The sequence below is a fragment of the Folsomia candida genome, unplaced genomic scaffold (genome assembly GCF_002217175.1).
Source record: "Folsomia candida strain VU population unplaced genomic scaffold, ASM221717v1 Fcan01_Sc048, whole genome shotgun sequence".
In the NCBI taxonomy this organism is placed as follows: domain Eukaryota; kingdom Metazoa; phylum Arthropoda; class Collembola; order Entomobryomorpha; family Isotomidae; genus Folsomia; species Folsomia candida.
The window spans coordinates 684,683-701,669 of record NW_019091240.1 but is presented as its reverse complement, the minus strand read 5'-3'; the positions used below and the strand labels follow the sequence as shown (position 1 = coordinate 701,669).

The window sequence follows — 16,987 nt, the reverse complement described above, 5'->3', positions numbered from 1 at the left end:
ACTTTCCCCAACTTTGAAGCACAGGAGGTTGCCTAAGGTTTATGGCTGGCAGTACTTACTACATGCACTCTCGACTCATAAATGAATCAATTCAACGACCAGTCGTATAAAGTTGAGGGATGTGTAACCTTGTTCTATAATTTAGGATTGTGTGATGATGAAGGTTGATCATGACGCCTGTTATTTACTATCAACCAACTAACTACTCACCAAGGCCAGGTCCTCCTTCGTCTGACCACCCTGAACTTTTTCACACATAAAATGCAATAAAGTGGACGGATCGGTGGAGGAAGGATGTGAGCTTGAAGGAGACCATTATCTTGTTACACACTCACGTACCTAGCAGAATATATATCGATTTAAGCGGTTAGTTAGAGAGAAGAAGAAGAAGAAAGAGAAGAGAAGTAGGTGTGATTTAGGCAGCTTTCTTCCCTTCCTTCGTCACAAGACTGTAGCCTGCAGAAAAATTGCTCCCCCGTTCAGAGTCGATAGAAATTTGCATGCATGATGTGCAACTTTAATCTTTGCTTTAATTGATAATTTCTTCTTCTTCCTCCATCGGAGCCGACACCATTCCGTCATTGTTAATTAACAGAGATCTCGGGAGCTTGGATAAATTCGGAGGAGGTGGAGAAAGGAGATCTGCATCAGTTGTTGAAAAGGGTCAAAGGGGAAGTGAGCGTGTGGTCGGTGGGGTGGATGGATGGGTATCACCTTTCGCCGTCCCACACCATTAGCGCCTCACCGCACGATTTAAGAACTCTTTCAAACCCTATTATTCTCACGAATCGAGCCAAGAAGGACCCATTCAGCGAGATAACAAGACAGCTTTCCTCGCTACTTGACTTGACCACATGGAAGCGGAGGAGGAAAGATGACTCGAATAATGGAGGGCTATTGCTGTCTTGATATTACTTTACACCACCACCACCGACCTGATGGGATCCCTTATTAGGCTCAGATTACGCAGCTTAGCTTGCAACATGGTGAACACGTTCAGGGCATCATCAGGCCGAGGAAGAAGGCTATAAAGTGTGCAAACACAAACATCACACGAATTTATTACGAGCCGCAGTACATACGCCGTCGTGGTGGTGGTGGTGGTGGTTTAGGTTTTGGTGAAACTAACTCGTGAATGACTACATCGAGTTGTTCTTAATCTAACGCAATCCATTTCGTGAAATGAGATAAAGTTCAATTTTCGGCAGATCAATCATTCTCCTTTCTTTGCCTTTCGCCTTGTTGAGGAAGATTACACTCGGATCGATGCATTATTACGGGTAAAGTGAAGAGTGAAAGTTGATACATATGTCTTCCTTAGAAAAGTAGGATTCTGAATAGCACAATAAAATGGAATAGAGAAATTGATAGCTAGACCATAAGCCTTGGGCCTTGTCGAAATGTGCACTGTCTCCAATTACCCTTTTTCTTTGCTTTTCTATATCTCTGACGCATTTTAGTCCGATTCCAACAAAGTCAACAAGAAGAGAAAGTTCATTATTTATCCCGGATTAAAATTCAAGTCCTTGGAGCTTCAGAACTTTATTTTATCGCCAACTAAGGTCAGACCCCCATTAATTAGAGAAAGGAAGAGGATGCATAACATCCTTGATTCTATCAACTACTGAATGCATGTATAATATCCTCTTCAACTCCACAACGTGAATTTGATTTACGCAAAAACTTTCAAGTGCATACTTCTGTATTCTAAATGTTCCCTGGTCCACATTATATTACTACGAGTGGTGCGAGCCAATACTGCCAACTCTCTATGTTTCACCTAAAGATTTAATCGCTCTTCCCTCCAGACTCGACTAAAATTACTCCTCTCTCTTCTGTCCTTCTTCATCCAGCCAGCCAGCCAGCAGTCGACTAAATTTCAGCTCTTTGGGTTCTCTATGCATGTGTGAATCAACTGAAGGGCTCTAACTTTCCCTCCTCCTCTGCATATCTCGCTGGCCCTCCGTTAGCAGAAGCGAGATATCCTCCCTTAGCAAAAGTTGGGTTGGCAAAGTGTAAACTATTGCTTCGCAGTTAAGTCAAGCCGGGGTTTTCGCCACTTTTGGATTTTCCATACACGTCCGCCCGCTCATCTTATTTCGCGTTAGATATCCGACGAATTTTTCCATTCGAGCCCATTTCAAGCAAACGAAGCATGCCTACTTGTCTCTCCTACTTTCTTGATTCTCTCACTACATTACGCAATGTCACATTACAGCTCCTCTTGTTCTTCTGCCATTCTCTCCTCGTTGATGCAATCCAACTTTCTCCACTGGCAGCTCTCCAGCAGCACTAAAAGAGCGACACCATCTCCGTCCGAGAAAACGTCTTTGTTTGCAGTACACAAACAGCAAAATCTTCAGGATTTTCGTCTCCTCCTCCGTCGCCTAAGTGGTAGTTCTTCCAGTGGAACACGATTAAAAAGATTTGTTCTCAATTTAAAAGTAAATATATTTGATGAAGGATTTTTTGGAAATCACACACAAAATCAGAAACTTTGCAGACGCTGTTCCCACCAGAGCTCTGGGAAAAAGGTTGGGTGAGGTCTATTTGGTGCCTATAATTGTAGAAAATTGTGAAATCAACCCATGACCTGAAACAAATCAGGTCACGTAGCAAACAAAACAGCAACACACACCCCGATTGATCAGAGAGAAGAGGAAAAACCCCACAAAACACGCCACCCCTGATTGGTCTTGAATACGAGGGAAGAAGGGAAAAAGAGGAGAGAAAAAGTGGCCAAAGAAATCAGAGCACGTAGGAAAATGGCCAGTTTCCAGCCCAGCCCGGAGATATTTACTTTAGTTGGCAGGAGAGGAAAGTAAGCATTTTCTCTCCAATTTTTCATCTCTCTGTCCTTTTTCTCTCTTCCTTTTCTTGGCCTCCAATCTATTTAGGAGGCGGAGGAAAAGGAGGGATGCGGCAGGCAGACAACAACAACATCAATAATTTCCTCCTAAATTAATCAATCCAACAAGGCTGCAAAAGGCTGCAAGAGAAATGGGCAAAGGGAGAGAGCGAGGAGAAAGTGCAAAAGGGTAACACACTTAGAAAACCCGGTGGACGGAGGACCACTGCAAATTCTACCAAAAGCCACACCATTCCATGTATGTACACCATAACATAATTCACTCAAGTCACCAGCAGCAGTTGCCCACGATTACATTGTTGCTACAGCCACTGGCTACTTGTGCAGCTCTGTACACGAAAGTAAGGACGACTCGGCTTCAATTTGCATTAACTTGACTAACCCATCCAAGTCAAGAACCAGACTAATTTAATTTATCAATAAAATTTACAATTCATTACTCCCAGCTGGTGAGGAAAGAAGGTCTGCTTGGGAGGAAAGTTTGGTGATAACTTTAATGAAATAATGAGAGAGACAAAAGGAAGAAAAAAGTGACGCGCGGAGAAAGCCTAAAAATGGAGAAGGGAAAACTTTCTCTCGTCCCCACCACCCAAAATCTTGTGGTGGTGACAGGTGATAGGTTTTCTTTCTGGAGAAAAAAAAGAGAAAATTGAAACCCACTACATCACCGAGTCAAAAAAATAAAGCCATGATTCTCTCACTTCCGAGTAGCTCGCAGCTAAGCCTTGAACTTTTATGAACCAAGTCAATGAGTTTCACATGCACGGATATTTATTTCAACATAAAAAAGCCATGATCAGAAATCACGGCCTGTAATTTAGTCCGAATCGATGGAAACATTATGGTTCGTTATTCAGTTAAAGTACGCAGCAATTTGTGTACGGAATATGATTAGGCATGCATGCGTTTAATGGATTGCATGCAATACTGGTAGTTGTTTTTGTAGGATTGGAAAATCGAAGAATTTCGTGTGCACCTATATCGATGTCATCCACTGATCACTTCATGTGGTCATTACTCCATCTCCACAACATACGGCTACATATGTCTCTCCATGTGAATTCGGGATACAGGGAAACACCTATGCACCACCACCACCACCACCACTGAATGTCTAGTTCCGAAGAAGTACATTTTTCATGGAACGCTAAATGACTGCGAGTCGGACGTTATAGGGAACAGAATATGAGGAGAATTGATCGCCATTATACAACAAACTTTGATAGCACACCTTATTCACGAGGCAAGCAGTCTGTATGTGCATGTGTGTGTGTGTGTATGCATTCATCCCTCCATTCAGTTTAGGATTATTCACTCACAAATAAACATGGGAAAATCCTAAAGCTGAAGTAGCAGTAAATCGATCAGGACTCTTTCTGGTTTACCTTTCTCCGCTCTCTTGTCCCGTTCCGTTAGTTAGTTCGCTTACTGCCCTTCAGTCAAACTCGCCAGGTACATTTGCCAGTTGGGCATTGTGCATACACAGGTTTACAACAACGTACATATGCATGTACATACATACATTCGTCCAACTGATGCTGCTGCCACTATTTGTTGTTCTCTCTGTTCTGTGGAACCACCTCGGGTTAGCTTAGTGGTTGGTGAATGCATAGGGCTAAGCTCATGATTGCCTTGCCAGGAGGGCTGCTTTTGCTTATTAGAAAACGTTTCCTGGTGGGCATGAAAGGAAAACGAATGGATGGACGGCTGTTGCCTGCCCATCAGCCTCACAAGAGTTTCAATCTTTCTTTGTACTTTCTCTCTCTCTCTCGTGGATCATCAGTCCAGCCAAAGCCAACTGGCTCAAGGTTTTAATCCTATGTGGTGCAAGGTCTCGTGAAAATAAATATACATCTGGAGTGAAATTACATCCTTACAAGAGCTAGAAATTAACCCAGGCTGATATTCACCCATCAATTCAGTCCGTGGAAGTAGGCACGGCAAAGATGGTGGCGAACCCGTACAAGATTCCACGCCATATGTACATATGCAAGGTAATCAAATCCCATTTCATCTCAAAAGTTGGAGGAGCATATGCGATGATGGGGATGATGTTAGTGGTGGTGTATGTGACCCTGCAGTATCAGGAAGCAGGAGGCAACTCCACCACCCACTCGCACCACGAAAAAACGGACTCAAATGCTGCATTTTACTTTTCTTCCTTCCTTTGCATTACCCGAGCCATCCACTCTTACCAACTTTTCCTCCCGTGGTTTGGTCTTTGGTGGTAGTTATTCCCTTCTGATGGTGGTTGGATGGAGCACGGAGAAAGAGAGCCAGCCAGCCAGCCAGCCAACTAACTATGTACGTAGAGGGACGACGTGGAGCTTTGCATGGGAATGTGAATTCCTCCGAGTCTTTTTGAGTTCAGCCTGGAGAAATAATCAATACACATCTGTGGTCGTGTCACGAAAACGAAAATATCTCCGGTTGAAAAGAGAACATCTACACAAATAAGTGAAATTGCTCTCCTTGCGGAAAAAAAACTTGTCCTTTTCATGTTTAAAAATCATATTTGTAAACTTTCTTGGAAGGAAACGAGAGTAAATGAGCATTTACTTATTGGAGCCGATGTGTGAAGAGGAGAGAGCATGCACCTATAAACAGGCGAACAATATCAAAAGAGAATTTAAGTGAACGATTGTACTCTGCCGATTCAGAAAGAAATTCAATTCAACAATGTCGATTTAATGTTTTGGGGAAGTTATATAAAGTCAAACATGATTTTGCTCTTTTAGTGGAAAAGTTGACAAGCAGCCGGGCAAAAAATGAGAGTTGAATGGAGATTGGACACAGAGGCACTAGGCACACAAAAACTTTCTCCAGGTTCAAAGTTGAACATTCTCAAGTGGCAAGATCGCTTCGGATGTGACGGTGAGGTTACCCCATCCGGTCGATGGTAGGAGCACACAAGTGGAGTGCGGGTGGTGAAAGGAGGAGAGAAAATGCAGTAGCAAGAAGCCAGTTATTCTGGGATGTCAAAGACGTTGGTCAACACTGAACAATTCCATCTTTTGTGTGACTTTCGAGGAGAAGGGGTTTGCATAGCCGTGGTCATTTCGGTCTTTTGAAAGGAAACTTATTTACATGCGTGCTTACGGTATAATTCTGTTGAGAATTCTTTGAGAATTAGTGACTACAAATAAAAATAATATACGGAAAGCCATAATTTTCCATGCGAGAGATCAAGAGAACATCAAACACTGCATGAATTAGCTTTGGTTCATTACGTTTCCATTTATCTGAGAAAATTGTAGTGTTTAAGACACGACGCTTCAAGGAATATGGAGACGAGACGATTTTATGTTTCGCTGAATTTATGATTTCTTTATACTATTTCAAAGAAATAAGGCAGCAGTCCAAAGTAATGCTCAGAGTTGAATTTATTTTGTTCACTGATGGAGATTCATTTCCACAAAGTCTTTGGAATTTGCCCAAATCTTAAAGTGTCACAAAAGAATTTGCCGTTGTTGAAAGAACAATACAAATTCTTGACTAGTTTTCCCCACTCAAGGACATACGGACGGAATAATATTCGCCAACTCAACCAAAGCACACCAACCCACCAACGAACAGCGGGATGAATATATGGACAGAGTCAGACTCGTGTAATGCAGAACAAGCACATTACAATAAATCCCATCCGGAAATCCGTGACATGAAATGGGGCATTTTTGAACCAGAGAAAGGAAGAAATAGCCTGCCCAACCAACTTTACTGCAAATATTCATGTCGTGTATTTGCAGTGCCAAGTCACGCAATGCAATGCACAAGGATATCAAAGAAGAACTTGGGAAGGACTACCCACCCAACTTTGTCCCACTTATATTAGCGCAAAGATAAGTTACGGGACAAGACGAGACGTTTGCATGTGTGGGACGAGGAGACGACGACGACGATGACGGGGCCTTGGATGAAACATTGACTCGAATTTGGATAAAGTGAGCTCCATGATAAGAGAGAGAGAGAAGGGATGAGGATAAAGAGGTGCTTTAGATGATATCCTCCTATATGTTTCAAGCTCGTCCGATCCGATCAGTTTTTCCAGCATATTGCGGAATGACAAATATACCAAATTTTCACAGAATCTGCAGAAAATGTCAAATGTGGGTTGGTCGGGTCACCACCTCACCTCGACTTCTGTGGAACTTTTTTTTGCAGAGGAAATACAATGTGTCATGAACAATCGTGTGTTGATTTGGGTGACATTTTTTGGAAATCATGTCATTTTGGAATAATAAACCTTAAAAATATTCAAACCCCCCAAATAGATAGATATGGACATAGTACAGTATGTATTTATGCATGAATGTGGGAGTTGGCTTTTTTTATAGCTCAGGATTCAACAACGGTTTCCGTCGTTTATTTCTTAAACTTTTTCTAAAAGCCTTCTAACCGAGGATAAATTTCTCTGTCGTCTTGAGAAGGAAACTGAACCTAACACTTACTTATGGCATGGCTGGAAAAAAAGTGTCAAAGAAATTGCATTTGTCTAATATTTTACCAGTTTAGATTAAATTATGCTCCACTAGAAGCAGGCTCATTCACACTTGCAAAACTCGTTTATACATACTATTTGCTTACCCTTTAGCTCTTCCAACATCGTACGTTCAACTTCAAAGTCAATTACTATTTGTTCTTCACATAACGTTATGGAATAGTCTGGCATATGATGGCATTTCCTTCGCCTTACACACACACAAACTGATGCGACTCGAGAGCCAGTAAACATTTTACGTGTCAGAACATTAATTCCCACGGAAATAAATTCTCAGCTTTTTCCATGCGTGCATGTATACGCGGTATCTCCTTCATAGGAAACGTGTGCGCGAAAGAAAGTGGTGAAAGTCAAGGAAAGTTGGTAAACTTACCGTGAGCCTTTTATCCGGACAGACTTCAATCATTCCCCGGAGGAGATTTTGGCAGTCGGGGGGCACAAAATGGGGAATGTGAAACACACCACGTTTCACCTTCTCCAGCAGTTGTCTAAGATTGTCATCGTCAAAAGGCAAAGCTCCCACAAGTAAGGCGTACAAAATCACGCCACAAGACCACACGTCAGCCTTCTTCCCGTCATATTTCTCACCCTGTGAAAGAAAAGAACCCTGGTTTACTTTGGATACGTGCCTTTTCTTTGGGGTAATATACTCCAATCAATATTTATCGGTATCCATCACATTTCTCCGGTAGCATTATTACTGCCGACCAATATCTGTCGGATGTGACTACTTATGTATATTGTGCCCAGTACCACTACCTGAGTTTTGTCGGAATGAGACCTGCTCTGGGGAAAGCAAGTCGACGTATCAGATGGTCATATTTCATATCGTGAATACGAGATAGTTCAGACACGAGATAGGCCTGCAAACTGTGATGTGATGGCAGTCAACTTACCCGTATAACTTCCGGACAAGCGTAGTGTGGAGATCCACAACTTGTTTCTAACATGCTTCCTTCCGGCTGGAGAGATGCCATCCCAAAATCCGCAATTTTTATGTTGTTCTTCTCGTCCAGGAGCAGGTTTTCAGGTTTCAAGTCACGATGGCTGGAATCGATACAGATTTTAAAATATCAAATTTTGCCAAGGCCATAAACATGTTTTTCGCTTAAAATCAGTCTCGACTGCAGAAAATGCTAACAACAAATTTAAGAATGGTGTTATAAGCGGATCAGTTTGTCTGGATTTTTGCTGCCTCTGCAGAAATCTGGTTTGTGATGAGTCGACACTAAAATGAAAATCTTTACTGTCTTCTTTTCACCCAATATTTAAGACGGATTGGAGTACAACGGCCCTAGAAATTTGCCACGTTTTGTTTTTGTTTCTATTTTCCACACAAGTTTTGCTTTAAATTTACATATGTGAATTATGTAGTTTTCTTTTCGAAAAAATAATTTTAATGGTTCCATAAATAAGGAAATAAGAGACCCAGGGTCACGCCAGAGGTGAAATTGCTATTTATGCCCATAAATGCATACATAAAATAACACTGAAAAACCTTGGCGAAAGAAACTTTGGGATGTCTGAGAAATCTGAGATGGTTCGTGTACGTATCAGTTTTCGTACTTTGTCAATATTACAAACCCATTTCTACGAAGACAACACAAAAAGATATACATTGGCCTAAAAACGGCAAGAAAAGAGAATAAAGTCAGCATCACATCAGGTAACGCAAGACTTTGATGTTAGTCGTCTTTGTCGTCGTCGTCGTGATTTTTATTTGATGAGATGAGACGACTATAAAAGAAACTGACACGAGGAAACAAACCCCCCAAAACAGGTTACCTTTTCCGTCGTGACGATAATGCTATGGTATCTACGGCAGAGAGAGAGAGAGACGAAGCCAATTTGTAATAAAATCAGCTTGCAAACTCCATTTTCCAATCGCTTCTTACTCTTCACTTTCACCTATTTTCACTCGGATCGATTCTAATTTCATTAAGAGAATCTATAGAATCCAGAAAGGCTGCTCTATTTTTGAAGGAAAAGTCAACAACTAAGCTGCGTCAACTGCTGAATACCTTCCCAATCTCACCATCACACACACACAACTAAACCTAAAATCTAATCATCTTCTTTTCTCCCTATTCCTTTTTTACGACCACAATAAACATTGGCTTATCCCATTTATGAAATTCAAATCCCCACTAAAATTCTACTGCGTTCTCCCAGCAAATTAAAACTTGGCTAGAAGATGAGTAAACTGAAAAAAGAACTTACCAAATGGAATGGCTATGGCAAAAGTCGAGAGCAGAGATGATTTGACGAAAGAAACGTCTCGCCTCTTTGGGCGTAAGTCTTCCCTTCTTGACCAAATAATCGAACAACTCGCCCCCAGACACATGCTCCAGAATTAAGTATCTGCAAAGAGAGAGGAATCATTTCAAACACGATTAATTTCGAGACATTGTTCGCTCCAAAGGTATCATCACGAGATATGTGCACAATGAAGGAAGAAATCAAGTATTGTATGTATGGGGTCTCTAATTACTTAATCCTATGTGTATTTCTTCCCACCACCCCGTGCACTGGCAAGGGTGTGGTGAATACATAAGTTGACAATAAAGGAGCATAAAAAGCATAAGAGAACAATGGACGGATTTTCTCCTCCGGCTTTATTTTGCACAAAGGAAGTCTTAATCATTTTGCGGAGAGGATGGCGGAGAGAAAGTATCTCGTATAACTTAGACTCGAGAGTCAAGTGTGTTGTATGATTTTCAATTTCTTTGTTACCTACTTCCTTTCATTTCTTGGGGAACTTCTATTCCGTCTCAATCTCAACTTTCGTTCTCCGCCTAATTTGCATCTCTACCGGGCCCTGGTAATAAATCGTGCCAACCTTTCAGGGTTGTAAGACTCTTTTTTCTAATTAATTAATGGTGATCATTAATTAAGGAAATATGTAGGTCTTAATTATGTACCCAGTTCCCGAGAGTTCATTAGTGTTAATTGAGTATAGGAAGAAGGATTGACGAGCGAGTGAATGACTTACAGATATTTTTTGTTCTCGTAAACGTCATACAGCCCGAGGACGTGGGGGTGCTCAATCAATTTCATGATGGCGATTTCTCTCTCCACCTAAAAAAAGTATTCAAGTAAGTGGAAGGCAGTTACGTAATTAAGGAAGGCGTAATTTTCTAAGCCGTAATTTTATCCCTGAATTGAAGTCTGATATGCACTCGAACGAACCTTCATAAGCACCGACTCGCTTAATTTTTCACGGTTGATTATTTTGATAGCGACTTTCTTTCCGGTGACGCAATGCACTCCCAGTTTCACCAGACCTGGAAAATAAACAAGATATTAAAGTGAGTGAGACAACAAGGAGAGAAGATTGTGATTCTCTGTCCTTTCTTGGTGGAATCACCATCTCGAGCTTTATATTCTCAGAGTCACGTCGCAATAAATAAATTAGCTCTAATCCCGACCATAATACTTTCACAAGTCAGCAAAACTTTCTCCAGAATCAAAAGAAAAGCACACTTTCGTCTGGATTAGTAATCATTTCGTGTCTCTTGTTTCCTGTCTCCTTCTCTCCGTCTCATAAATTAAGACAATACGGATTTCATGGGGAAATCAACAATAAAAATGGCTTCACTTTCTTCCGCAACTAACCAACAACCCGACCATAAAAGAGTTCTGCTGGAGATGAGTCGGCTAAAGACAACAAGGTATGCTTGACTGATCTTTATTATTATTCAGCATTTCTAATGAATCGTAATAATCCTGCCTTTACAACTATTTCGACACGTCAAACCCATTTGTTGCGTTAATAACGGCTTATTTCTTGCAATTTGAAGTCTTTTGTGCCCTTAATTAGTCGTCCTCACAACAAGTACAGATTATTCACAGATGTTCATTCCCGTTTTAATTAGAAAGGAAGGAACGACCGAGGAAGGACTCCTCATCATCGTCGTCGTCGTTGAATTAAGTTGTAATGAATATGCAGAGACAGCAACAGCCGGCTTTGTATCGGATGGAATAGGGAGCTACTCGTGAAAATGGGGGATTAATTAGGTCCTTAATGTTCGCCGTAGTGACTTATTGCACAGCTATTTTAAGATACCGACGCCTGGGTGGCAGGCAAGAGTGTGTGGGTAGCTGCTGTGTAAGAGGGTGAATTATATACTCGACTACCAGCCAGTTATTAATTACTTCTTAATTATTTGTAGGACATCCATGCGACTTTATCTTCCCATCCGGTTTGGGAAGCGAGGATAATAATGCTGAGAGAAAATGACTACGTGACAATTTGTCAAGTATTATGCACGAAAGTTTGCCCAGCCAGAATATTCTGGAAAATTTCGAGCATAATAGAAAATTAAATCTCAGTTATGAATTATTCTTCCTTTTCATTTTCCTAAAATATTTAATATCAACCTATTACGAAGTCTTTGAAATTATTAAGTCATGTTATCAGCTATATACGTAAATTATCAGTTCAAATTTCGTAAAGTTTTTATCTGGCAAAAAGTTTTTGCTTGCAAACTTTCCTATTTTGCAAATGTATTCAAAGAAATATGCATAATTTCATTGATAAAACTTGTATAAAGATGTACAAAGCTGCATTTTAGAAACTTTCCTACCAGTGAGCACTAGAGCATGGATAATTACGGTGGGTCTGAATATGATAAAGTTCAATGGAGCATAAAAGCAAGGTAAACGACGAGGATCTTATTTCGATCCAAGTGATTTAGCGTAAAGTTACAAAAGGTGAACTGCAGCATTCACTGCGTGGCTGTGACTGTGTGTTTATGTTGCCTTTTACGGGTTTGTTGGCAGCTAAAGGAGAGAAAGTTGCTCCCTCCTGAAACAAAGGGCAGGAGGGAAAACTTATTTTTCAGAATTGACAAATGTTCGAACTCATGCGGCGTACTCGAGTAAGTGTTGTCGCAAATCTCTCATGGAGTAAGTAGGCGAAGGAAAAGGCCTTCAACTCCAGCAGCGAAAATAGCATCCTTTTTGACATCGTATGACGACAGGTGGATGAGAGAGAAACTCGACCTGGGCTGTTTTTCTTTACAGAATCCATTTCCAAATTACTCGAGGTTTTACTTTTCTTTTGGTGATAGCAACGGCTCAAAACCCGATCCTGAGCTCATGGATCAAAAACATCAAAAGCTTCAAAAAAGGCTCCACGCTTGACATCTACTTCTAAGAAAGAGGATTATGTCCAACAACTCGTACGTCAATACCACAAAAAGTTTCTCCTGGTTTCGTGAACCCAAAACGATGAGTTGAGATGAAAAGTTTAGCCGATTCTTAAAAAAACACGTGGGTGAATACAAATGTGACAAACTTTGGTGAAGACAGTGAAATTTTGTATTTTTTTTCTTATTTACATGTGAACATCGCGAGTCTAATTGAGCAGAATTCTACTAACTCGAAGCTACATACGTTACTGAAACTATGTGATTAGACCGATCCCGAGTTATATTTATTGAGCTATGCACTATAAGTGTAATGAACTTGCGAGTCAATAACACAAATTGGTAACAACAGCTATTCTACATAGTTTTAGTTGGATTTTGTATTTGAAAATGTTTGGCCTATTGCTTCGTGCTCTATGTGTAATTAGTTGACGTTTTAGTTTGACTGTTTGACATTTTAATTTGACTATCCGTTTAGCAGTTTTGTCAAAATGGTTCATTAAGGACATGAAAACGCATTTCCTTTCCATGGTTTCTTTGTTTAAATTCAAATCCGCCTTGTAACTTTCACCCTGGTTAGTGGACCACTACAACTAAAACCCGACCAGAAGTTAAAAGGGGACGCAGGGGAAAATATTGTGCTAGGCTAATCTTGACACATTTCTGCCAATATTAGATTTCATCTACGTGTACGACTCTGTCTAGGATAGAAATACCATAGCGGTTATATCAATAATTGGGCGTCCAATAAACTTGATAACACAAATGTTGGAGTAATTCCCAAACGGCTCGCTCTAGATCGTAGGCTAGTCACGATGATACAATTTACCTTTCACACTTTCACCCTTTGCAAGTACTAATCTATTTGTACAACATATGTAATTGCAGTGTGGAAGGATACAAATTGCCTATTATGTAATATCGATAATTTCTATAAAAAAAACTTCGCCTGCAAATAAGAGGTCTACTCTGCATGTTTCCCTAATTTTATAAATATTTCCCTTGAAATCCCCACTTTTAATCCATCCACATAAGTACATCCCCCGTCCACACATATTGCATTTCATTTCGTGCGTAATATTCCCCGCATCATTGTGATTAAAAGGAACGGATTATTGTATCTGCCCTCCTCCGCCTCTCTCTGTGCTTCAGAGCTTAGTGTTTTTCCTCTTGCTTCAGGAACGTATCATCGTAATAGGAAATAAAATTCCCCTTCCCCGTCTACTTTCTCTCAAAATGTTTGCACAGGAGGAAATGGATGCCAAAAGCGCGAGGAGGGTGGATGAAAGTGCACCTTTCTCTCTCCTGCCTGGCCTGCCTGATATGTTTTCCACCTCAAAAAGACAGGACATTTGGTTGGAGTGAGAGACGGAAGGATGGATAGATGGATGGATGGATGGATGGCTGGGTGGAGGGGAAGAATTCTGCTGATTTTACCATAAGAGACGTCTCGTACGTCATCTATATCTCGAGGTGCATTTCTTCCTTCCTCAGTTGTACTCCTCTCGTCGTCGTCATATGCCACTTCCTCCGCAATCCATTAACTCATCGTCATGATTCCTCCTCTTCCACTTCCTCCGTCGACACCCATTCCTCATCCCATTTTTTGGCCAGGAGAGAAGAAAGAAAACAGAAACGCATGCGATATCCTGATTATCCATGCAGGTTGCGTATTATGAGTGATGAGACGAGTGCATTACACTCCTGCGTAACTTGATTGCTTCAATCAAGGGAAAACTTTGTGGGGAGTGAAAATACATAGCTTTTTTAGGTTAAGCCTTTTCCTCTAAAACCTTTGGATTAGTGATTGGGAGCAAATTCATGTAATTTTAAATGATAAATACAAGGCAAAATTTGATTTGTATGGCAATCTAATTATGGAAAATTGGTAATTGCATAAACTCTGTTGATAGTGAAAAAGAGAGGAAGAAATTACTCCACATTTTCCACAATGTCGTCCTGCTATTTACTCACAGAGCGTAGAAGGTTGAATGTCATGAGATAAATAGATTACACAATCTGCGTCTCGTCTTTCATACTCACGTGAACTTGTAAATACGGTCTCATCCTGAGGTTCCTTAACTACTAATTACGAATAACGAGTAGGGAAAACTTGTTATTTGTACTTTACGCTCCAGATCTTTTTAAAGGGAACAATTCCGAGTCACTTTATCCTCATGACAACAAAGCCTTTGTACTTGCATACGCGTACGTATTTCTATTAAATGAACCTACAATTTTTCACGGTGGAGTAATCAAATTACAAACAAGATTGAGTTCTGGCTGCGAAAGAAAGTAAAAGTTTCATCAACAATTTCCTTCCAATTGACGTTGAACCATTATGCATCATCATCACGAGTGACGTGGTCTTTTCGCCTTTTTTTTGATAAGTTTTTAAACAAGTTTCAACCCAAACTTTACCTGTTTGGCCCTTTCCCAACGTCTTTTCTAACCGGTAAGGCCCGACATATTGAATATGCTCGGCTGCCGTGGAATCCTTCTGCATTTTGAGATGTTTTGCTCCTTTCTCACTAATTGCAAGGAATATCTTCTTCAAAAGAAAAATATTTTAAAAAGTTGTCAACAAAACGTGTGGCAAAAGTGCCACCATCGAATAGAAAGCACTTATTTTCCCTGGGTAAACTTTCACCATGATTATTAATAAATCACTCAATCACAACAACTTTTATTTATTTATTTTTTACACTCTGCAAGAATATTTGCGTGGGCTGATCTATTTGCAAAATGTGTTTGATTTTGCACAAAGTTTCATATAGACGTGGTCGAGATGGTCTTGTGGAGAAAATGTGCAAGTTTGTGGTTCCATCGAATAATTGAGGACTGGTATTGATCTTCTCCGTAATTACTGAACGATTTCCCGTTATTGGAAACAAATCTACCACTATCATTTCCTAGTATGAATCCAAGCCCAGCAATGACTGATGGAAGAAGAATAATTGTGATGGGAGGAGATGGACCAAGTTGAAATTGGGCTGCGTACATTTTTATTGATTTTACTATTCGACAATAATAGTTCCACACTGCGGCAGAGACGATAATAATGGGAATAACTGCATTGTAACAGGAATCAATTGATTACACAAGTTCTCCTAAAAGTTGGACAGCTACAGTTTTTATGACTTTCTTCGTAGTACATTTCTTGATATTGCTATGAAATTGTGCGGTTTTCTAGACTTAAATATTTCCTGGAATTCACTTGAAGTCACAGCCACAAAGTCAAGTCCATCACTCAGTTAAACAAAATATTTTTTTTACTTTCATTGAGTGAAAGCAGTACTATCTGGACTTTAAGTCTAATCTCTCCTGTCCCACACCCACTTTGAATTAACTTTATTTGGTTCCAATCCTGATCCAGTTAACCCCCCAACGGGGATAAGCAAGGATAAGGTGAAGAACTCCGTCCCCTCTCTTTTTTGCTTTTCCTTCTCATTTCTCTCTCTCTCACTCGTAGTTGGTTTGTGGGTGCTGATACTATTGCTCTTTCTCTCTCTCTCTCTGTTTCTCGTAGTAAGTCGAAGAATTGCTGGTGGTTGGAGAGTGAGGGTGACTCAACTGGATGGAGAGTGGTTGCCGTTCTCCGTGGTACTGCTTACCTTCCACGAGGCGCCTCATCATCCTCGTCCCGACAACGATTCAGTCCGGGAAAGCATAGCGCAGGCTCCTATCCCCGGCTTTTTCACTTTCTCGACATGTTTGGACAACCTTCGCCTTATTCTTTCTCCTTAGCCTTATGCTTTCTACTAGTGGATCATATCGGCTCGAGTAGTAAGTGTGGTGGTGGTGCAGTGCAGTTGCAGATTTCTCTGCTGCTCCTGCTGCTGCTGCTGCTGCTTATTCTTCTTCTCGTACTTACACTCAGTCGGGATGAAAGGGAATAAGGCACCCTTATGTATGCGGGATCTTAGTTAGTTGGTTGGGGTGATTAATGCCCATGCTGGGAAGAAGAGACGACCACACATTTCGTGCCCGGCTCAGGCTTTCACCCGTCCCAAACGCGAGACTGCATATGCCCATGTTTGTCTGAAAACTGAGCTGGATGCATGACAACGATATGTGGCAGGAAATGTACAATAGTATTAAAAGAGGCCATGCAGCACGAGAAGAGAAATGTGTACAAAAACCAGTCCAGTCTTCATATTATTTTCGGAGTGGCTTCTTTTCACTTCTTAACTCACTAAGCAACACGACCACCAGAGTAACAACAACCGAGGAGAGCAAGCTTTCTAAAATAAAATAAAATAAGGGATGATGAAAGGAAGAAAGGAAGGTGAGTTTGCTAGTTTTTTTTTCTTTGATGATGGCACGATATCATGATCCTGCATGTGTGTGGAGTTTTTTTATTACATATGAAATGAAAGTAGCTGCCATCATTATCATCATCGTCGTGAGTTTAATAACATCATGTCTACCGTCAGTAGTGCAGTTTCTCTATAAAGCTTTATACATGCA

At 40.7% G+C, this 16,987-nt stretch overlaps 1 protein-coding gene across 1 annotated transcript in view; it reads right to left on the bottom strand.

The window, feature by feature from the left end:
• The window catches only part of LOC110862031 (serine/threonine-protein kinase BRSK2), a 30,774-nt gene extending 14,665 nt beyond the window's left edge, over positions 1–16,109 (bottom strand). Inside the window, exons 1-6 of the mRNA XM_035845204.1 lie at positions 14,939–16,109; positions 10,557–10,651; positions 10,360–10,445; positions 9,588–9,728; positions 8,264–8,414; positions 7,741–7,956 (exon numbers count right to left, since the gene is read on the bottom strand). Coding sequence (XP_035701097.1) covers positions 7,741–7,956; positions 8,264–8,414; positions 9,588–9,728; positions 10,360–10,445; positions 10,557–10,651; positions 14,939–15,023 — 774 coding nt within the window. The 5' untranslated portion in view covers positions 15,024–16,109. The remainder of the gene's footprint in view (positions 1–7,740; positions 7,957–8,263; positions 8,415–9,587; positions 9,729–10,359; positions 10,446–10,556; positions 10,652–14,938) is intronic.
• Positions 16,110–16,987: the final 878 nt, after the last annotated feature.